Source organism: Apiospora hydei (genome assembly GCF_038363865.1).
Source record: "Apiospora hydei strain CBS 114990 chromosome Unknown utg000003l_segment0_segment0, whole genome shotgun sequence".
Taxonomy (NCBI): domain Eukaryota; kingdom Fungi; phylum Ascomycota; class Sordariomycetes; order Amphisphaeriales; family Apiosporaceae; genus Apiospora; species Apiospora hydei.
In genome coordinates this window covers 530,631-553,210 of record NW_027117362.1, presented here as the reverse complement: position 1 = coordinate 553,210, position 22,580 = coordinate 530,631, and the positions used below count along the sequence as shown (strand labels likewise).

The 22,580-nt window shown below is 49.3% G+C and overlaps 7 protein-coding genes across 7 annotated transcripts; 3 read left to right on the top strand and 4 right to left on the bottom strand.

Moving 5' to 3' along the window:
- Positions 1-760: 760 nt before the first annotated feature.
- On the bottom strand, positions 761-2,997 carry PG997_001960 (uncharacterized protein; the record flags this gene model as incomplete). Its single annotated transcript, XM_066806275.1, has 2 exons — positions 761-996; positions 2,370-2,997. 2 exons carry the CDS (start codon positions 2,995-2,997, stop codon positions 761-763), a joined length of 864 nt encoding a protein of 287 aa, XP_066673571.1.
- Positions 2,998-3,788: 791 nt separating this feature from the next.
- PG997_001959 (uncharacterized protein) lies at positions 3,789-5,091 on the bottom strand (the record flags this gene model as incomplete). The annotated part of the gene is made up of 2 exons (XM_066806274.1): positions 3,789-4,500; positions 4,556-5,091. 2 exons carry the CDS (start codon positions 5,089-5,091, stop codon positions 3,789-3,791), a joined length of 1,248 nt encoding a protein of 415 aa, XP_066673570.1.
- A 689-nt stretch (positions 5,092-5,780) lies between these two features.
- On the top strand, positions 5,781-7,160 carry PG997_001958 (uncharacterized protein; the record flags this gene model as incomplete). The annotated part of the gene is made up of 1 exon (XM_066806273.1): positions 5,781-7,160. One exon carries the CDS (start codon positions 5,781-5,783, stop codon positions 7,158-7,160), a length of 1,380 nt encoding a protein of 459 aa, XP_066673569.1.
- A 145-nt stretch (positions 7,161-7,305) lies between these two features.
- On the bottom strand, positions 7,306-8,462 carry PG997_001957 (uncharacterized protein; the record flags this gene model as incomplete). The annotated part of the gene is made up of 2 exons (XM_066806272.1): positions 7,306-7,713; positions 7,776-8,462. 2 exons carry the CDS (start codon positions 8,460-8,462, stop codon positions 7,306-7,308), a joined length of 1,095 nt encoding a protein of 364 aa, XP_066673568.1.
- A 322-nt stretch (positions 8,463-8,784) lies between these two features.
- Positions 8,785-10,721, top strand: PG997_001956 (uncharacterized protein; the record flags this gene model as incomplete). Its single annotated transcript, XM_066806271.1, has 5 exons — positions 8,785-8,841; positions 8,893-9,029; positions 9,089-9,393; positions 9,474-9,591; positions 9,668-10,721. 5 exons carry the CDS (start codon positions 8,785-8,787, stop codon positions 10,719-10,721), a joined length of 1,671 nt encoding a protein of 556 aa, XP_066673567.1.
- A 406-nt stretch (positions 10,722-11,127) lies between these two features.
- Positions 11,128-12,416, bottom strand: PG997_001955 (uncharacterized protein; the record flags this gene model as incomplete). The annotated part of the gene is made up of 2 exons (XM_066806270.1): positions 11,128-12,077; positions 12,149-12,416. The coding sequence occupies 2 exons, from the start codon at positions 12,414-12,416 to the stop codon at positions 11,128-11,130; spliced, it is 1,218 nt and encodes a 405-aa protein (XP_066673566.1).
- Positions 12,417-13,681: 1,265 nt separating this feature from the next.
- PG997_001954 (uncharacterized protein) lies at positions 13,682-15,107 on the top strand (the record flags this gene model as incomplete). Its single annotated transcript, XM_066806269.1, has 6 exons — positions 13,682-13,846; positions 13,922-14,051; positions 14,122-14,518; positions 14,579-14,646; positions 14,707-15,025; positions 15,080-15,107. 6 exons carry the CDS (start codon positions 13,682-13,684, stop codon positions 15,105-15,107), a joined length of 1,107 nt encoding a protein of 368 aa, XP_066673565.1.
- Between the last annotated feature and the right edge of the window lie 7,473 nt (positions 15,108-22,580).

Sequence of the window (22,580 nt, the reverse complement as noted above, 5' to 3'; positions counted from 1 at the left end):
AGCCAGCAAGATGCCTGAACTTTCTTCGATCCTATTTTACGTCTTTGGGGCACTCTTCTGTGCGGTTTCTATGCTCGGGCTCTTCATGGACGCGAGGGAAGGCCAAGTATATACGAATGAAAGACTCGAAGACGAAGATGAATATTTCGAGAACGGCACGTACCCGCAAGAGACACACACTGGACATCTTCTGAAGGCTCGATATTAACATATACGGCAGGCGGGATCATCGACGACATCAAGCTGGCATTCGGCGGTTCCAAGCGTTTGGTCTTGTGGTGGGTGTTGCTGCAATTCGATGCTTTCCTTCACTTGGATTGGAACGGGACCGGAGAGCGCTCGGCCTATGCCACTCTTCGACATTACTACTCACTCAGTATATGCTTGAGCAACGCGACTCGAGTCATTATGCTATGCACTCTAGCTGCGATGCGGGCTCGACAATGGATGGAGCGAAGGTCGGCTGGCCCGGCCCCGACGAAGATTGGTTCGGGTTCGGGGGCTGCCGTGTTGCCAGTATCCTCTTGCTAGGATATTCCATCGCCGACACATGAACAACAAGAGGCTCAACATCGGTAAGGAAATAGTTTGGGTTTTCGGTGCAGAACACTCTTGTCACTGGGACTGCGCTCGATGAAACGAACAAACACATATGTTGGGGCATGGTCATCATGTTCGGCCGAATGAATGTGATATGATACTCCAATGTCAAGATACAGTCTATCTCCATGACACATCAGTGAGGCTCGATAACGACCAGTTACCCCAGCACGATCTTCTCGGGCTGTCCGCAGTTCTCTTCCCAGACATCCTTCGGGACTCGCCCGGCAGCCTTCCTGTACTTGATTCCGTCTATCGTTTCCACCCATAAGACATTGTAGAATTCGTACCGTTGAGGTGGGTCGGCAATGTCCAGCTGTTCGTTTCCGCCAGTAGGGCCTTTGGCTCCCTCGACAGTGGATAGCCAGCGTCGGGCAAACGGCCCAATGTCCATGCCTGCATCTAAATTCCGCCGGGTCTCGTCAAGGATTTGAAACGCCCTTGTGGCCCAGTCGTCGCGAGAGTTAGGCGAAACCAGTGGCTCGAAATAGTACCTCTCTTGATGATGTGATGCCCCATCAAACCACGAATATAACCATGATGCCCCGCTTTCTACCTCTTCTTGGTAGGGCAGTCCCCCATCATTATAGGGAATGCTGCCAGTTGAGATGACAATCAGTTCCAAGTTCGACCCTGGTCCAGCGAGGGTTTTGTCATTCATGATTTGCAAGGTTCCTGCCCATCTCCCGTGACTATCCTCGAGTGTGGCAACCGGGCAGACTTCCACATCACGCGGACTAGCGTAAATCTTAGTATTAACCACTGAGACAGCCCTGATACTTGCTAGGGGAATTTTCTTGTGATGTACATGTTCTATTATTGATGGCGGTGGAGAATATGGAGCAAGGACCCTCCTGACACGGAGAAGTGCTCTTGTCGTTATGCAGGATATCAAAGACCCGTTTCGATTAGGCATTTTGACAGCATTGGGGCTCTGTGCTGGTATTGGGTATCGATAAAACGCATTGGACATAGTCTGGTGGACGAAAGCCTCTGGATAAGACCGTGAATTGACAGTATCGATATAGGCAGGCTTGTAAGACCATTGCGGAGGGAGACTTCCAGGCGGTGCGGTGCCCAGGGGGCTTTGTACTCCTGCATAATTCTTGCTTCATTGATCAGTGACTCCATGGGGTATGTAGACCAATCTACCAGTTTCGTAACTGTGCAGCTGGGGAACCCTCTTTTCTTGTAGTCCGAATTCAAGCTCTTCATCAGGTCACTCAGAAGGCTGTCAGGGTCAACTCGACACTGCCAGCCCACCCAAGACCATGAGGGCAACGGCGCTTTGGGGGCTAGACTGACTGCTGAGTCTTTCATTGAACGTCGCCGCGCTTTGGTAATGGGCTGCCATAGAAGAGCGGAATCAAGAAGGAGGGCCGGCAGGCCGCAGATGAAGCCACCGAAGAATCCACTTTGCGACAACTCTTCAAGCACACCGGAGAAAGCGGGAAGGTCGTCCTGGTCGTATGTTAGGTTCCGGTTATTATATCGGCACACGAGCTCGATGTACAACTTCATATCAGGGACGGAAGGGAGTCCTTGATCTATTCCGCCGTTTGCCACCAATCCGGTGGTTTGCCGTGGCTCATGCTGGCTACTGTCTTGTTTCAGCAAGACCATACTTTCAGTCTCGTGCTCCGCGGCTATACCAGGGCACTGCACGGCGTGCTGGCAATCCCAGAAATAAATGTCATTGAGAAATACCATCGTACGCCTGGAAAGCAATTGCTCTTGAAATGTCCACCCTTGCGTGGCCCAATGTGAACAGAGGAGCTCGGCATGCAGGGTAGAAGCTGAGGGCTTGTCGTTGTTGATGTATCTTGTTGTGTTTTGGAGACAAGGTGGTCCGTATAGCCCCTTGGCGAACACAGTAGAAGCTGCAGCTATCAGCGTGAAGTAAGCGCCTGAGTAGATCTCGTTCATAAGAGCGACACGGTCCCCGGTGGTATCATCATGCTGGACAATACACAGGCAATCGACCCAGAGGTATCTGGCTCCACAGCGTTGTACGAGGTTTATGGCATCCCTGACAACCACGGGCGCCAGATCCAAAATGCCCGTACTCAGAAAGCCCTTGGTTCGGAAGTCGCCGAGGTTGTCTTTCAATAGCATCAAGCGAGTTCCAGCCGAGAAATCCTTCTTATGACTGGGAGACCTCCACACGTAGCTTAGAGCCACATATCTCGGGACGCTACACCCGCGCACGATGCACGCATCTTTGGTGTCGATGACCCAGTCTGGGATATGATGTGGTGGCCGTTCGGGAATGGGAGCCACCTGGAATTCGTTGTCATGGTGCTCGTTACAGTCTCGGAGCCAGCTATTCAGATGTGCAACATAGGTTTCGATTGGTACCTGCTCGGGTTCCGAGTCGGACTCCCGATTCCATTCCATATCGTAATCAAAGGATTCACTAGAATCAAGTCGAGTCTTCGGCTGTAGATTTTGTTGACTAGAATCGTAGGAACCGAGACGGGAAGTGAAGATGTTGGATTCCAGAATGTTGCAGGGCTCTCAAACACAACAGTTATATCCGAGCCCTTCAAGGAGTCGAAGCTCATTTAAGACAGCTGAAGTTTGCTCGGAGAGCTCGCTTCTTCCCTTTTTTCCTTTCTTATTTCTTCCGACTCATGCCATGTCAGGCTAAACGTCCGTCTTGGCATGCAATGTAAAAGATAGCACAATCGGCTGGCCAGATTCCATGCCGCTCCCATGGACGTACGCTCGCCTACTGGCCAACCGCGGGATCGATCGGATAGTCCTTGGCCAGGCCATGCACGTACACGTGGCCCAACCTTGCCGTGATCGCCATCTCATAGGTCCCCGCGCCATTTCCCTGCCGAGTCACGTTAGAAAGACCTCGGGACGCTGCCCCCGCCACCGCGGCCGTCTGCAAGCTGCGGTGGTTCCCAACAGCACACGTCACCAGCGCCTTAGGCCTGGAAGTGTCCAAATCCCCACAGTCACACCGGCTTCTCCCAGGTACCGCCTGGTAGCCTCCCGGCAAGTGCTTGGACAGATCTGCGATGTGGTAAAGTGTGGGACTGGGGCTGTGTTGATCGGGATGACTTGAGGATGAATAAGATTGAACCAGGTCTGGGCGATGACAGTGCATGTAACAGGATAGTGGGATGGCATTTCGTTAAGCGATAAGAAAATCGTATGAGTCTTGTTGGTGATCAAATTCAAGTATATGGCTCGCTTAAGAACCGTCCTCGCTTGATCCAAGGTATCGTCCCATTGTATGGATCTATGATAGAAGCAAAATGGGTGCAATCGCCCATGACTTGCTGGGACTGCACCCATCGCTTGAGAGCCGGCTTCCCAATCGCCTTCTCTGCAATGGATCGCCCAACTGGCCCATCAGTATACGTGGTCTCGCCCTGGTCCGGCGAGCCGCGACTTGACGATTGGACCTTCCGAACATGGCGGTCCCACTTCTGGGTCACGCTATCGAAACGGTCGCTCGACTCCTCCAACCAACCCTCAAGCTTCAGCATGGCCCTATTCAGATCCTGATCATCGGGTCCGTTCTTCTCCCCGGAGCCGCTGCTATGTGAGATGACGTCGTGGTTTGTCTGCACCAGGAACTCGGAGGAAGAGCGGACCCTTCCGGAACGGAGGTCCTTCTCGATCACACACACTTCCTTACCGTCGCACAGGGTGAGATAGCATGGCGCCATCTTGGCAGGAAGCAGGCGAGCTACCGTTTTGGCCAAGACAAAGTCATCAGTCCAAGTCTCGGAAGCAGGGATTGCGCCAGGCATAATGACAGATCGCAAGGTGGACGAAAGTGACTTTCGCCGACCCAAGAGGACCATGAGCTGGTGCCATCTGAGCGAGTACGCCGAGCAGTTCCGATTAGGCCTGAAGTTCATGGCGATAGAAAGGCCCTTTCTGCAGCGAGAAAATGTCAGCCAATCAGCGTGTGAGAATTAGATGCGAGACAGACCGGACGCCGGTGAGAACCCCCACATAGCCGGCATAGGTGATGGAGCGCGCCAAGACTGCGGTCGGGTCTGGCGATGCCGAATCGACGAACTCGAGCTCCACGAGGACGTCTCGCAGGCCCGGCATACCCCAGTCGAGCGTGCGAAAGTGCATCAGCCGCGTGCCTGGCGGACTCGTCTTGGGATTCGACGTGACGGGCACTGCGCCCGATGTGCAGCCGAGCATGCAGTCCAGCAAGGTGTTGAAAGCGACCAGGAGATACATGTCGACGCCCGTCACTTCGGATATACCCCGAAGCTCCTGGGTCTCGTCGTCATCGTGGAGGCGCTTCAGACAGTGCTTGGCCGCCTTCTTTGCCAATTTGTGCAGGTAGGGGTGCGGGATGGCGTTTTGCACGATGGCGTCGAATAAGGGGGTCAAGGAGCCGATGAGTGGGGCAAAGTCTCTGGCGATTTCGAGATACCGCAGCTTCGGCGCGGCGGCCAGGTCGATGGTGTAGACGGGGATTTCGCTGTTGGTCCGCGTGCGTTGCGCCATCTGGGAGGCGATTGAGATGCGGAAAAAGCAAGAAGAGTCCTCACTTAAGGATGTTGGACAGCTGAGGAGCAAGACGGTCAAGTCCTTTCATTAGGACACCAAGGCTCCCCGAAGGCCTCGAGCTTCGAGCTATCGGATTGCCCAACCAGGTTAATTCAAAGCCTGGTCATATGGCATTGAGCTACAGAAGGAGTTTAGGCAGCAGTGGCTCACGGCTCACCTTTGGTTCAGCGCTGGGGACCTTACCAAGGAAAGCCAGTGCATTTCATGTCAGCCCTGCCATCTAAAGATTGTCAAGGTAGGACCTTGCAGGTCGACGTGCCTTCGGCTAGTCCGCAGCAATGATGGATATATTGACCTAGCTCCTATGAACGGTAGCTATTGCAATGAAGATTCACTCGACGTGATCCCTTTCTTCAACTTGAAACTCATTTTTTATGGTTGAATAAGGACATGATCTTCGCAATCTCATTTCGGAAAGATGTTAGCTAGAAGCTGGGAGCTATTGCGAGTTGCTACCCTTGTCACTTGCGGAATCCGTACAAGACTTTACCCCGCCACGACAGGGGTCCAATTCCAGGGCTTGCCGTCCCACTGACCCACCCCTGTTCAATTGATGTTCTTCGCAATGTTCGATACCCTGAGGGCTTCTCAGGGTCCATTTCGCATCTGCATGGGCATTCAACCAAATGGCGGCCGGTCGCTTCTTAGCTGCGTCGCTCTTCTTTGCAGTCATCTTTGCAGCAAGCATTCCCGACACGGAAAATGGTGTTAACAACCACGCGAACGACGACAATGGTGAGCAGCAGGAGCTGTCCTGGCAATCGGCGTTTTGGGCCGTCGTCGCGATCGCCCTGTGCGCCGCGACCGAACCCTCGGGAAGCATCCTAGGCATGCCTCAGGAATGGGGGTTCGCCTTGAAATGCTCTCCTGTCATGTGCCTTTTCAATACTCTCGATGCTCTTCGATGCATTAGAATAGAGCGACACGGGTCTCGCTGGCGATTGATGGTCCGATTCACCAAGTACAGTGGCCCTGCACCCAACCGGAGACAAAGAACGACGGATGCAAACACCGTCGTCAGACTGGTGTCTTTTATTCTCGGCCCGCTGATGCAGTCGATCAAGTTGTTCGCATGCTCGGGCATCTTGTACACCAAACTGTTGGTGGCGTGCTACCTGGCCAGCTTTCTCTGCGACGAGCTGGCCCTGAACGCCGTCTGGCTTTCGACGGTTGAAAGGGACAACCAGCACCATGCAGCACCCAGCAGCCTCGTGGCCTCTGTACTCTACATGCTCGGACAACACCCGAGAAGGCCACAAGGTGAACAAGTCATTGCTGTTACGGGTCGTCCACCAAGAACGGAGTCGCCTGACTTGCTGCCTCTTCCCGCTCAAATAGCTGCGGATCTTAGCATCACAGCCATATCGTGGTTCATGTGCAGCTTATTCTTCATACTATTGTTTGCAGAGCCGAACCTGATTTCCTGGATCCGCGTTATCTGCATACTGTTCCTGGCACCCGTTTCTGCTATCATCATCGCGGTCAAGAGGCTTCGGCGCGATGGCTTTACCCTGCGTGTCGCCAAAGACCTGGCATTATTCTGGATATTCGTTACGGTCTGGGCCATATTCGGCGTAGACCTTGAGAAAGGCCGACAAATTGTGTCGATGGAATCAACATCTCGGCGTCTATACGCTGCTGGCACGCCACTTTTGTCATGGTATGCTCAGAGCGTGGGCACCGGCATTATCGCGGTTGGCATTGGTATGGCCGGACTCCGATACGTGGACGCGTGGGCCGCTTCCAATCTCAGCCCGCCGCCTCCGGAGATGGTGTCGCAAAGGTTGCTTCCCACTTTCCTCTTTGCCTTCCCGTTTGACATGGTGCGTTGGATCACGGGTTACAAGATATGGAGCCCTGCCGGACCGGAACCGTCCAGGGTTTGGGGTATGTTGTTTCCCGGGCTATGGTGTTTGTTACACTTCCTCACCACGCTACTGTTGTACTACTTGATATTTGACTCCAGCAAAACCGTAAAGCCAGGATGGACTGAGCTATTGGGGTAGCTGAAAAGTAGTAACTGTATGCCATTGATATGGAACGCAACGGAAACAACTAGTCTGAAATACGACCAAGCCGTACCAGTGTATAGTTGACGAACCGGAAACACAGGGGCTACATCCATACAGCCTAGGTACCCTATCCCACACATCAAACCGCCCGACCAAGCAACGGAATCTCCTCCAATCCAACCTGCCGCCCCGCCAAACCGTAGTGCTCCAGCCTCCGATGCTTCTCAAAGTTGAATACGCGGTCCCGGGGCCGGCGGCACAGGGCCAGGTCGATGGTCGCCATCACCAGCTCATCCGCGTCCGCGGTCCGGGCCTCGGCCACGACGCGGCCCAGCGGGTCGACGATCATGCTGCCGCCGATCAGCCCCTGCCCGTTCTCGTCGCCGCACTTGGCCACGTGCAGGCCCCACAGGCCGTTCTGGTAGCTCCCCGCCTGGCACGAGAGCCGGTGGTGGAACTCCGCGAGGGACTGCTGCTCGGCCGGGGTGCCGGGGTACTGCGGGGCCCAGGCGGTGGTGTTGTAGCCTTCGATGACGAGTTCGGCTCCCTGAGGCATGCGGTTAGGCTACTTCGGGCGGGTATGTTTGGGATGGGGTGATCTCAACTGACCTGTAGTCCGTACGGGCGCCAGGCCTCGGGCCATCGCCTATCGTTGCAGATCAGCATGCCCAAGATGGGGTCGCCTTTGCCAACGGTACTCTTCGGATCTGTGTCCGGGCCGACATCATCCGCCTTCAGTGCACCCTCGACCAGTCCCGGTGCTCGAAAGGCTTGGAACCCTAGATCTCCGGGAGTGAAGTAGCGTTTCTCCAGCTGCTGAAAAGCCTTGGGATCCTCCAAGGGCTCAATGGTCCCTGGAAGATGCACCTTGCGATACTTGGCGATACCCTTCTTCGCCGCTACGGAGTAGTAGATCGTCGTATTGTAGTCCGTCGTCGTCGCCATCTCCCCATCCTCGCCCGTCGTCCAGCGTTCCGCGAATCCCAGGTAGAAGTCGATCCCCAGCTCGTTCGCCTTGTCGACCAGCGGCTTCGCGTGCGGCGTCGAGAGGACGGCGTACGGGTCCGCGGGCGACGCGGGCTCGAAGTACTGCGCGATCTGCTCGGGGTCCGTCATGTGCTGCGTCGGGAAGAAGGTGGTCAGGGCCAGCTCCGGGAACGCGAGGAGGCGCACGCCGGCTTCGGCGGCTTGGTCCATGAGCGCCAGCATGCGGTCGAGGATCTGGGTCCGGGTGTCGGTGAGTTGGTTGCCGGCCATTTGGGCGGCGGCGATTGTTATTAGCCTTGGGGCATCCATCTTGACTGATTATCGCAGTGTGATGGAGATACTGAGTTTCACAAGATGGTTGCCAGGCCTCGATAAATGTATGGTGTCGTATCTGTTGCAGTTATCAGTTAACGACGTTCTCCACTCTGACGGGATCGGATGAGGGAGCCGACGACCCCATGCGGAAGTCGAGATAAAGATTATGCGGGGAACCTCGGGGGTCTCCGATTATATCTTCCCCATCCCTGGAGATACCCGCACCAACTGCTCTGGCTACCCGTCGCATTGCTTCCTTCTTGACCAACTGGCGATAATTCCCTTTTTGTGAATCTTGCAAAACAAGGAGTTCGAAATGGACCCTGATACCGAATCAAGGAACTTGGACCTTATCATCCGGAATGGACGAATCGTGAGCAAGTTCCGAACCGCAGCATTTCTGAGGACCATCTAACATGGGCAGGTTACTGCATCTGAAGTTCTCACACTTGGTGTTGAATTGGGAGTCAAAAATGGGAAGATCCATTGTATCGGACAAAGCCTAAAGGCAGGCCCCGAGACGGAGGTGGTCGACGCACAAGGTGCTTACATCACGCCAGGGTCAGCCACTTCACCCGTTCCCCTCAGATCTGTGTCGCATGCACTAACATGCCGTACAGAGGAGTGGACTCACATGTCCACATCCAGCAGGACAACTCGCCCACCGGCGACACGTGGGAAACAGGCAGTAGATCCGCCATCGCCGGAGGCAACACGACTGTCATCGCCTTTGCCACCCAGAAGCGCCAGGAAGAGAGCATTTGGACGGCGCTGGAGGCGTACCACGGCAAGGCTACCGGGAACTCGTACTGTGACTACGGGTTCCATCTCATCCTGACCAACCCCAGCGAGACTGTGCTGGAAGCGGAACTGCCTCGGTTGGTCAACGAAGAAGGGATCTCGAGCATCAAGCTGTATATGACATGTGAGCAAACTCCCATCTGCATCCCCCTTTATGAGCCTCATTGAACACAAGACGTATGCTGACTTGGTGTCACTTGACAGACGAGCCGATGAAGCTGGGTGATGGTGATCTCTTCAACATCATGATGAAGGCGCGCAGCCTAGGCATTACGACCATGATCCACGCCGAGAACAGCGACATGATCGAGCAGATCACGAAGTAAGTGGTAACACCCAATGCTCAGAAAAAGCCATCCCGAGTCGTTAAGGGGCTAATCCCTAGTCTCTTCATCAAGGCGGCTAGCCAAGCAAGGCAACACCGGCACCTTCTTCCACAGCATCGCCCGCCCCCAGCTCGCCGAGTCCGAAGCCACGTACCGCGCCATCAGCCTAGCCGAGGTCACAGACGCGCCCATCCTGCTCGTCCACATGTCCGCGCCCGAAGCAGTCCGCCACGTGCGCGAAGCGCAGGCCCGGCTCCTGCCCATCCACGCCGAGACGTGCCCGCACTATTTGTACCTGCTGAGCGACCGGCTGCGGTCCGGCCCCAACGACTTCGAGGGGGCCAAGAGCATCTGCGCGCCGCCGCTGCGGCACGACGCGCGGGACCTCGAGGCGATTTGGATGGGGCTTGCGGCGGGGACGTTTACGGTGGTTTCGTCGGATCATGCGCCGGCGACGTTTGACCACCCTTGCGGCAAGATGAAAGGTCTTCAGATGCCGGAAGATACAGAAGGGAGTGGCGGCAGCAATGGCGGAAAGAGTCAGCGAGCACGCGGCGACTTCCGCAATGTGCCCAACGGGCTGCCAGGTGTTGAGACCAGGTTGCCGCTTCTCTTTGATCGCACTTTCGACCCGGCACGCCCAGGGGGCGGTGCCGATGATGACAAGATCCGGATCCCTTTGACGCGGTTCGTCGAGGTAACATCCACGAACCCGGCGAAGCTGTACGGGCTAGGCGGGCGAAAGGGCAGTCTCCTACCGGGCCACGATGCCGACATCGTCATCTGGCACCCAGAAGAGCCGCCACTGGTGGCCGTATCCGAGGCAGACGGGCCACCCAGCTCTAGTAGCGAAAACGAGCCGCGGGGCAAGAAGAAGATTACGATCACGAAGAGTGTGTTGCACCACCGCATCGACTACACCCCCTTTGAGGGAATCGAGGTCCGGAACTGGCCGCGATGGGTGTTCTTGAGAGGAAGACGAGTGTGGGATCGAGACGGTGGTGGAGTTGTTGGGGAGAAAGGGGATGGGGTGTTCCTGAAGCGGGGGAAGTCGACGATACTTACGGGGCAGATGAGGAGGACGGGGATAGGCATGATGAAGGGGGAGCAGGCTTACTGGACTTGATGATGGAGGTGGTGTGAGTTCTTGTATGTGGCTGGTGTACTAGAACAGCTAGGGGCACGTATGCTTTTGTCGTGCGACACAGAAACAGTAGGTTTGTGGGAGCGAAACGACCTACGGCAGGCCGAAAGCATGGTGACTCGAAGCGAAAGTCAGATTGTAGAGAAAGGGTTTGGCTGTCACAACGGCGTAGAGCATGATCAGTTTTACGTTTCACCCTTTAGGGGGCTGGGTTTCGGTCAATTTCGTCCGAGCAGGTGCTTGTTCAGAGAATTCAGTCTTCCGTCTATTTATCCACAGAACCAGCTGGTAACACATAAGAAATCCGAAGTCCCTCCCTATCATACAGCTTCTGCATCCCTGAGCGGCCCCACGGGGTTCTCAACCCTCTTCACATAGATCCCCTCCCTTACCTCCCCTCCACCCCACCCAAAGCCCCCGTCGTGCAGAACCCCAACATCCGCTTCGCCCGTTCCGACAGCTTCGCCTCGACCTCGAACCGCAACGACAAGAAGTTGTTCTCCTGCTGCCTAACAAACGACCGCATAAAGAACATCATGACGACCGGCCTCTCCCCCTCGGTCTCCCGGTTCGGCCCCGTGGCGTGCCACAACCGCGACTCAAACACCAGCGCCGATCCCGCCGGCGCCTCCGCCGCCACCGTCCCGTCCAGATCGAACAAGTCCGCGGGCGCGACCTGCCCGACGTGGCTCCCGGGGAACACACGCGTCCCCCCGTTCCGCTCCGTGATATCGGCCAGGTACCACATCACGTTGAGCCCGTACGCGAGCCCCCGCTGCGGCGGCTGGATGGCGACCTGGTCCGTGTGCAGCTGCATGGGCACGTTGCCGGGCCGCGCGATGTTGGCCGTGTAGCTTGTCAATATTGCGTGCTCGCCGAGGAACCAGGGCACCACCTCATCCAGCAGCGGGTGGTTCAGGAAGTCGACGAACTCGTCGCCCTTGTTGATCAGGGTCCAGACGCGCTGGTTGGGAGCGTGGGGCCCGCCGTCGCGCGCCGCGATGCCGGCGCGGGCTTCGCCCGCGGCTTGTTGGGACAGGGCGGAGCGCAGGATGGCGACTTGGGAGGGGGTTAGGGCGTTGGCGACGAGGCCGTAGCCGAATTCGCGGATGTTACGTTTCACCTCCTCGAGGTCCGCGGTCGGGCGCGGGGACCCGCATGCCGGGTTGGTAGGACCGCGGCGGGCTTGGGGGTTGGGGGTCAGCAGGTCGGCGAACTTGATGGCGACCGGGATCCGGCCCTGGGGCATGGAGGCTTCGTGGAAGAAGGCGTCTTTGAAGAGGCCGTAGCGAGGTTCCAGCTTGCCTTCGTAGAACTGGATGATGTACTCGGGCTTGACTGAAGCAAAAGACGACGGGTCAGTCTGGTGCGCAAGGTAGTGAGTGAGTTGTTCAGTAACTGCTACTCACTTGTCACCTTCGTATCAGGTTCATCATCTACCTGATCTAGGAGCTTTGCATCACCTGATCTCGCATCGATGACAATGAGTGGTCTCTCATCGCCAAGATTGACGGTGAGAAGAGCCCTGAGCTCAGTCATCAGGGAAAGCTTCTCTTTGATGATGTTCACGGCGTGCTCATAGGCAAGGTCTGCCTTTGAGGCGCCATTGTTTCCAATTTTGTTGGACGAAAAGTCCAATCCCTTGGTGAAGGTTGGTCCTGGTGGGATTTCAGCCATTTTGGACAAGAGTAACAGCGCAAGAAGGGAGGGTATAACCAAGATGAACCGCCGGTAGAGAGGTATGTGGGGAGAGATTGGTGGTTCAGTGCAGTCTTACAGCATTCAGAAGGGAAAACGGGCAGTGAGTACTTATGCCCTTTCCCAGTTCATCCTCAACGCACGCACCCCGTTGGTCGTGCTCTGCTCCTTCTCATTACAGAGCAGTCATCATTCATGCATAGGGGGGCACCCCTTTTCGAAGCTGACGCTGCTGTGTTACGGAGGGACAGCCAATCAGAGTGCAGGTCTTGCCATGTCCGTTGTAGGGCTTGCATTAGTCGATGCGATATATTCCATCGGCCCGAGCGGGGAAGCCTGTCTAGACCCGTTGGGTGGTCTGTTCCAGCTAGTCTAGCCTCGGCGGAAAAACAACTACTGAAGAGGAAGTTGATATGTAACATTCCTCAGCAAGACCCAACATCTGGTGCTTTACCCCGGCACGTGTTCAGCTGTCAGACCGATGTCTCACCCAGATATTGGGGAGCGAGAGCCGTTATATGGGGAGGACACATCAGTGGCGCATTATGCAACACGAGGCGCCAGCCACAGACAACAGTTGAGATGAGCTTGACTGGGGCTTTGTCACCAAACATTCCCAGCTGTTCCGTTGGGCCTATACAGTATCCCCCTAACTCTTCTGGGATGGCAATGTCGGTTTCAGAGGACTGTTTCAACTGGATAACCAGTCGCATCTGAGATCAAGGGCTTTTCTGAACACAGTCCAAACTCCCGGGACCAACACCTCCCTGTCGGAAATGATGCCCAGTCACTTGAGATGTCATTTATCAACGGGGAAACGGCCGAAGTGACTGTCGTTGTTCGATCTCCGCTTCTTCTCGGGCCCTTGTTTGTTACGCTAGAGTAGCTGAACATCACCATCCAGCGTTAGAGAAAGGCGCCCTTTGGGAATGTTAATATCACACGAGGTGATTGTTTGCTTGGGTCTTACGAACGTATTGTGACTGGTCAATTGATAGACTTGTTTTTTCCGTCCAGGTCAAGAGAGTTCCTGAGATGATGCGACACCAAGCTCGCACTCGGCTATGCCATCATCGGGCTCATGGGAAGTTCTCGTTGAGGTCTGACATAGTATATAAACAGTTTTCTTGGCATGCCTCGTTCCGGCTGAACATACATGCTTGTCTTCCCATCATAGATCCCTATTCATACGAGCTGTTCAGCCCTCCTACTGCCACCTCCTCACACTTCTGCAAGCACTTATAATGGCACCACTACCAAACATACAGCCAACTGATCTGGCAGCTGCAACGCTAGTCGCCACTGTCGCTCTTGGAGTCCTGTCGATCATCACTGTGGCTCTGCGTATCTACGTCCGGATCAATATCAAGTCGTTGGGCTTAGATGACTACCTTATGACAATTGGACTGGTAAGTGTGTAAATACCCACAGGTGAGCCATACTCTCTAGATAAAGAGGCTGACTATATCTGCTCGCCCACGTAGTTGTTCTTCGTTGCCTACTGCTCATTCACTAGCATGGACGTCTACTCAGGCTTGGGCCACCATGACGCTGCGTTCAAGACTGGGTTCTCTCAGACCGACAGCTACTTTTTGACTGTCCATGCAGCTAAATGTGAGTGCCAAGTCACTCGCCCGCTCACACACTCGTGGATTTTAAGCACCCCTGACATTGTAATTACCAGGGCTGGTCTTCTTCCAAATCACCTACACCTGGAGCCTCCCCTTCATCAAGTCCAGCATCTGCTGGGCCCTCCTGCGCTTCACCAGGCGCCGCCGCTACGTCTACCCGCTGTGGGCCGTCATGGTCCTCAGCGTCGGCATCACCTTTGTCGGCTTCGTCGCCGTCATGGTCAACTGCACGCCCTTCGCCGCGACCTGGGACCCGTCTCTCCGGGCGCCCGTCGGCACCGGACACTGCGACACGTCCGGTAGGATGAGCCAGATCAGTTATGTCATCTCGGCCATCTCGGTCATTACGGACTGGGCTTGTGCTATTATCCCGGCGTTTGTGATTTATGGGCTCAAGATGAGCAAGAATTTGAAGATTACGTTGACGTTTATCTTGGCTTTGGGTGTAATGTGAGCTTCATCCCATTTCGACGTTTTCCTGGTTGTTGCTATGCTGAAAAGATGACGCAGGGCAAGCATCTCAACTATTGTACGACTTCCGTACCTGCAGTTCTACAATGTACCAACCGATTACTACTGTAAGTCTCATTGCCTTGTCATCCCCAGGCAAAATCACTCTCTAACACCACTACCCTTAGACAATGTGTGCAACATCGTGATCTGGTCCATAGTCGAGTGCGGAGTAGGCATCATCGCCGGCTCCCTCCCCTCTCTGCGGCCGCTCCTGAAGAAAATTCCGATGTTTGGATCGAAGAAGTCCTACGCCTTCCGATCAGGCAGCAACGACACGCCCAAGCAGATCAAGCTGCAGAACCTGGGGCACGCTGGCGGCCGGTCGCTGGCCTCGTGCCGCGTCGGTGAAGATGAGTCGAAGTGGGAACGCATCGATGACAACTCCAGCCAGCAGCACATCATCATGAAGAATGTCCAGATGGATGTCGAATATGGGATGGCTAAGTAATGTGGGACAAGGATCACCTCTCCATTGAGCAACTTAGACCAAATCTCTAGTGGTCTGTCCTCGCTTCTTATCCAATGATGGTCACAGAGGATGCTCTGGAGTCATGTTTGGCTTGTAGTGCTATGACAACTTATGGGCAGTATTGCTATGTTCCTGGTACTTTTCTATCAAGAATTGTCCCATATGGGTTGTGGTAGTTGGCATAAGGAATGCAGGTTCTATCCGAACTCATAGATGGGAGAAGCAACCAGAATCCCGGGAACAGCGAATGGCATTAATTTATAAAGAGTGAAGCGTAAGTTTGACAAACATGCATCTCATGAGGTCCCAATATCCCCCCTCAAGCTGAAGGAAATGTATCCCACGAGTGTTGAGAAACATGACGGCTGAGCCTGGCACTGGGTTCAAATAAGTTAGCCTCCAAGTAGCCTGACATGATGGAGTAATTACTTGCCAAGTCGTGGTGAAGTTGCGTGAGTTAGGCCTTGTCGCCCTTGCCTTTCTTGTCGCCCTTGTGATGAGACCTGGGGTCCTCCCCGTTCTTTTCGCCATGCTTCTAACTTGCAGCGGATACCTTGGTCATCTCGTCGAGTTCCTTATTCATCTTCGTACTGTCAGTGACGGTAGTAGTCACCCAGGCACCAGCACCGGAAAGCAACTCTTCCTAGCTTAGGTTTGTAGTTATCATTGCTACTGTCGAATATGCGTTGGCTTCAAGTAAGTGTCGGTTATGAGACGGGTAGTATGTGCTTGAGATGTATAGGCTGAATTCCAAGCGCGGGAAGAAGCTGTAGTTGGCATTATCTTCCTATTCATTTTGCAAGTGATACACGTACTTATATCCACGTCTGACGGAGTCTCACCATCTAGAGTTGGAGCATTCCAGTATTATAAGTACAAAGCCCTGGCGCTTGTGCTTTCAACAGCATCTTCAGACCAGGATGCTGCCTCATCTACTACTGGTTTACTCTTTGCGGCCAATCCAGGCGTTGGTAGATGCGGTGATAATTCCCATCAGCTAAACCATCCCATTGGCTCCTATTAGCATATGTGTTATATGGAAGTGAAACCCAACGTCCATTTGATTGCTAGGTGCTTCCTAAGTGCTAGATCAGATACGCCCACGTCATTTAGGAGATCAGAATTGGGAATTGGGAATCGAGTGTGCATCTGTAGTGCCAAGTTTCCAGGTAAAGCATGGCACAGGATATGATGTATGAGGCCGCAGGCTTACAACTGGTCTTACATCAGGAGTCCAAACTGCGTGCATAATAGACGTTGATCGGTGACCTGGGTGTTGGAACGATACCTGGGGTCCAACACACTGGTTTAGGTACCCCGCTACCAAACACATAGACGTGTTTATCAATGCACATTATCTGCTTCCTGGCCAATAGAGGACAGTAGAAAATGGGAATTGCCATATGTATATGTACGTACATGTACATTTATGTAGACGAGGGACCGCACCAATCAAAGACGGCCCTTATTGGGAATTCGACCCACCGACGAGTTGACACATCGTTCCCTTCGATCGCAACTCATTGTCCCCTGATAATGCTAACTATTGACTTGGAGTTTCAAGGTTTGCGATGCCATAGCCAATGAAGGGCCTCCAGATTGGGAATCCAAGCCACGTAATAACTACTACAGGCCTGACCTACGCTATTATGAACACCGAGGAGAGGGGGCATTTATTTCCCATTGTCTCAAATACTTAGGTCATTCATCTCATCAGGTCTCAACTTTCCTTCCCACCACTATTCAAACCGATGCCGTCCTGTGTATTCACACCAATCAAGAACTAATGTGGTTCATACCTCTCATACCGATCCTAAGTTACAAAATGGTTGTTTTGACAACTTGCACCCGTCTGTGAGGTGCCTTTTGCCCCAAACCGGATTCCGAATGATGTACTCCCGTCTTCGTGAACCAGAATATTATGCATTGCAGGGTTATGGCCAGACCTTGAAACTCCGTCCCGACACGTCCGGTCCAGTTGCTTTCACTCTCAAGAACTCCTCAGCTCGCTTGATAATAAGCAGTTTCTCACCCCAGTTGCAGCATAATATCGAGGATGCTCTTGGCATATTCAGCAATGTCGATGAAGAAAGGGGCAATTCCAGCCATCGAGAATTCGATGCGACATTTCTCCTTAGCCATCGAAATAAGTTGCTGGAGAAACACCAACATATAACAGACGAACTCGGAATGATGGGATTTTCACCTCAAAATACGATCAATGCCGGAATGGAAACCCATGGCATTCGAACCGAAGTCCATCTGCAAAGAGGGGCCGAAATGCACTTGCTTATCTTTAGCCTTCTTAATAATTTAAATTTCTTCGCATCTCTTAAGCCCCCTTCTATATTAATTCTGGGGCATGATTTGCATTTATAAACTAAGGCACTACTATAGTAAGTTCCATCCCTTATTTGCTGCATCTTCCAAGTATTTATTAGCGTAAGTCGAAGCGTTAAAAATGTAAACTTACAGATATATGTATAACACTCAGTTCTTTGTCTGCGGTTAATTACTCAAATCACAACAATCTTGAGTGTTACACAGAGACCATTCGTCGGCTCGTTAAGGGGGGTCTTTCGATATTTCGAGCCTCTTGTCGGCGTGTGCTACAGTAGCCAAGCAGGAGCATTTGCTCAGGCTTGTTGAGACTGTCGACCTTGTCTCAGTTGCCATTCGCCATAATTAACGATTAATACTTCTGGAGCTGCTTTAAGCAGGCGCCACTTTAGATCGCTTTGATATCGATAGCAATTCACTTTGCGTAGTAACGAAGTGCGACAAATCGGATATTGACTTTTTTTTGTTCTTTTGCTTTTCGATTTATACTAGCGCAAGCTAGTAGAAATAAGTAACTTAAAACCGAGTAAATTTAGTATATATTAATTTAAAAAAAAGTTATTATACTTTAATATTAACGTAGTTTATAAGCGAAATAACTATATAAACGAATTAATTACTTTCTAAGATTTCGTATAATAAAATATAAGTTAACTTTATAATAACGTATATAAAATATTAAATTTAATCGGAATCCTTATTTTTAAATACTTTTATATTATTTTAATAAGTGCGCGCATTATGCCCGGGCTCCCTGTAGATTTTATAGCGTCGCGGGCGCGATTTAAGCTTTTTATACGACTATTACTTCGGCGCGATTTATTTTATAACTATCCGTTAATATCCCTTTAAAACTGTGAATTTTTTTTTAGTTTATATATAAAGTGATCCTTTATTTTATAGTTGTTTTTTTTTTCGTACGGCGGCGCCGGCTAAGTATTTTATTTGCTTTTCGTAGTGCGGTTATTTTACCCTTTAAAAGAGCGAGCCGGTGTATAATTTACGTTGTACTTTTCGCGATCTGGTTAAGTTTAGCGAAAATTAATATTAGAGAGCTATTTTAATGTCGCGCGATTCGATTTTTAATATACTCGGTTTAAAATTAAGCCTTAATTAAGTTATTTAAAGTCTTTAATTCTTAAGGAATAGGTAGGTCGAAAGACGTTCCCGGAGGTGTTAAAGTACGTAGCTTTATATTTAATTATGAAATGACATATTCCGGATTATACGGGACGAGTTTTATCCCTCGGAAGCCTTTTTATATATTTAAAACGGTAAAAGTCGCCTAGAACGCTTTTAAAAACGCTGGTAGGAAGTCCTCCTTTGAGATATGGGTGATATACGCCCGTATAAGACTTTTAATTTCTTTCCCGTACGCCCTTTTCAACGCACGGAAACAGTCGATATTAAGAGGCTAGAGTTTATGCGACGAATAAAAAGGCATGCAGAGTATAATAATCGAATTGTTTTTATAGTAAAGTTCGAAATTTATCGAGTAGTGGCTTTCGTAGCCGTTTAAGACTAAGAGGCGATAACGACCTTTTGTACGAAACTTAGTATATTAATTAAAGTATTAAATCTAGTCCTCGCTTCTTTTATTCGTGGTCTAACCATTTTTAGTGACTGCGATCACCTAGTCCTTCGGCAATAGGCTGTCCTTATACTAGGAAAAGAGGTGCGTTTTCCCGGAAAAGATAATATATAAAAGGATGGCGTAATCGTATAATCCGACGCCCTGGATCACTGTAACCTATTCCCGGTTCCCTTGCTGTACTACCCTGGGCTTTCCGCGTTAATCGGAGGTGGTTACGATTATTTCGGACGAGATTTAATTTATAATAAACCCGGTTTTATCGAAATTATAAATATCCTCTTTTTAAATCCCGTATTTATAAATTATATTTCGTACGAAAGTAAACTACGCGCGATACGCGTCGGGATTTTTATAAAAGACTCTTTAATAATCGATTTTTCGATTAAAACGCGTCCGGAGGTCCGGTTACCATCGTACGAAATTAGAGGCCCAGTTAACGCCGACGCGTCCCGCGTCGCGTTAACTAAACAGTCGATTCGCTATATCTTTTATATTACTTATCCGGGGAAGGAATAACCGCGAATTTAAGTCGATTATATATCGTATAATTATATTTTTTCGGAATCCGTTAATTTTCGAAAATTGGCGAATATTTCGCGTTTCGCAGAAATATCGAGCTATCGATTACGAAGGGTTATATAAAAAACTTCGTATATTCGGGCTACGCGTTAAAGACTTAATTTTAAATTATTTTTAAGCGTTTAAAGCATTAAAACTATTTGCCCTTTTTCTTAAATATTAACTATAATAAGTGGTAAAAGAATTAAGTTATAAAAGTTTTCGTACGAAATTTAACGAAAGTGGTTAATTCGTTTATATAGTTATTTCGCTTGTGGATTACGTTATATTAAATTTAAATTTAATATTAATTTTCGTAAAAATAGCGAAATATATAGCTTTAAATACGATAAAAAACTCGAGCTTCGTGATATAATTTATCGAGGCCTTAATAAATAGCTCGATTTCTTTCGAATAAATACGCTTTAAAGGCGAATAAAATATTAAATCGAGAGGTTAAAATAAGTATAATAAATAAAGAAGTATATTAATAATAATAATATTATTATTTTAGTAATATACCTCGAATTCGGCCGAAATATAGCTCTCGCGGCCGTCGAGAATTAAAAAGCGGTAACGACCCTTTATTTACGATTTAATATATTTATCGAAGTGTTTAATTTAATTTAGGCTTATTTTATTAACGTGGTTTACTAGTAAGCGGGACATATTATATACCGGGACACTTTTCCGATCGACTATACCTCTTAAATTTTAACACGTTTTAATTCTATAATTATAATATTTAATCTTTTATTAGAAGAACGGATCGATTTAGCGATTTAAACGACGCGAAACCCCGTAAAACATATTAATTAAAGAGCTGCTACGAAAGCTTTTAATGTCCCACGAACTTCTCTAAATTACCGACTCTACGGCCGACCTTTACAACGCGAAATCGGACACTTTCGACGAAAATTAAATCCGATTAAAAAGGAGGTGCTTCGTAATTATATAATTAATTTAAATACCCGAGGGATGCCTCTTAATATAGCTAGTGTAAAAAATATGGCTAATTTTTTCACCGCGTTGCGCGGCGGCGAACGCGTCGGTAAGCACTAAGTTAAGCGATTTATTAACCGTAACTTAAACCTTAAAACTAAAATAAATCGTCGATACGATTACTAAAGGGCTTTTTACGAGGATCCGAACGTTATTTCCGGCTAATTTAAATTAATCGCGAATATTAAGGCTAAATACGGTATCGTTAATAAGGATATATATAATTTCGATAAAACCGGCTTTATAATAAATATAATTAAGTTAACTTTCGTCGTAATACGCGCCGATCGGCGTGGGAAGGCGAAATCGGTCTAATTTAATAATCGGGAATAGTCGACGGCGATTAAATACATTAATTCGTAAGGTTAATACATTTCGCCGTTCTTAATTATTTAAGGTTAATATTACTTAGCGAACTAAGTTATCGAATACGACTTACCGGGTAACTAAGTAATTAAACCGACTTCGAATAATTAAATAAATAATAAAATAAGCTTAAATTAAATTAAATATTTCGATAAGTATACTAAGTCGCGAACGAAAAGTTTATATCGCTTTTTAATCCTCGACGGCCACGAGAGCTATATTTCGGCCGAATTCGAAGTATATTATAAAAATAACGGCATTATTACGCTTAATATACCTCTTTTATTTTTCTTATTTATTTTAGCTATTAAATATAGCACTTTATTCGCTTTTAAAGCGCGTATATTCGAAAGAAATTAAGCTATTTATTAAAACCTCGATTAATTATATTACGAAGCTCGAGTTTTTTATCGCGTTTAAGGCCGCGTATTTTACTATTTTCACGGAAATTAATATTAAATTTAAATTTAGCGTATCTAGTTTAGTACCTTATAACCCTAACGAGGTAATTAATAAGCTAAATATGCGTCTCCGGATATTTACACCTAGCCCGTCGCGTCCGGGAACGGCTAGCACCTACGACCTTTAAATGCCGTTTAACCCCTAATAAATAACTAAGCACTTTTCTTTTATTAAAAAAGGGTGTTTACTTATTAAAAAAGCTTTTTAACGCTAATTTTAAAAACGATAAACTAAATAACGAAAAGTATATATATAATCGTGTATAAAATAACCTTTATAAAAGATTAAATACGTATATTACAAGAGGCTAATTTAGCCTTTTCGAAGCGCCGGAGAGTTAAAAAGTCGCGAGTTTAGCTTAGAGGAGCCTTTACGATTAAGGAATTTCGAAAGCTGCAGGACGAAAAGGCAAAAGGAAAGCGGCTAGCGACTAATAAAGGCGAAAATAGTAGTTTATCAAAGAGGCGCGCGACAGGCGGCAAACGCTGTGGAATCTGCGGCGAAACAGGCCATAATGCGCGAACATATAAAAAGGACATAAAATCGAGTAGCGAATCGGATAGCGAGTAAATTTAATTAATAAAGCGTATTATAATTAAATAAACTAATATAAAAGTATCGAAAAGTAGAAAAAGTGTCCCGGTATATAATATATCCAGTTTACTAGTAAACCACGTTATAGAATCGCGTAGCGAATTAAATAGCGAATAAATTTAATTAATTTAAATCGTCGTAATTAAAATAATTTTTATAAAAGTATCGAGAAATAGTAAAGGTAAACTATTTAATAATACGAGCCACTTAATAGTAAACCACGTTAATCGTATATAAAATAATTTTTATAAAAAATTAAATACGTATATTATAAGAGGCTAATTTAACCCTTTCGAAGCGCCGAAGAGCTAAAAAGTCGCGAGTCTAGTTTAAAGAAGCCTTTACGATTAAAAAATTATTAAAGCTATAAAACGAAAAGGTAAAAAAGAAACGGCCAGCGACTAATAAAGGCGAAAATAGGGGTTCGTTAAAAAAGCGCGCGACGGGCGGCAGGCGCTGTAAAATCTACGGCGAAATAGGCCATAATACGCGAATATGTAAAAAAGATATAAAATTAAGTAAGGAATCGAATAGCGAGTAATTTTAATTAATTTTAAACGTTATAATTAAATTAATTTATATAAAAAAGTCTAGAAATAAAAAAAAGTAACCGG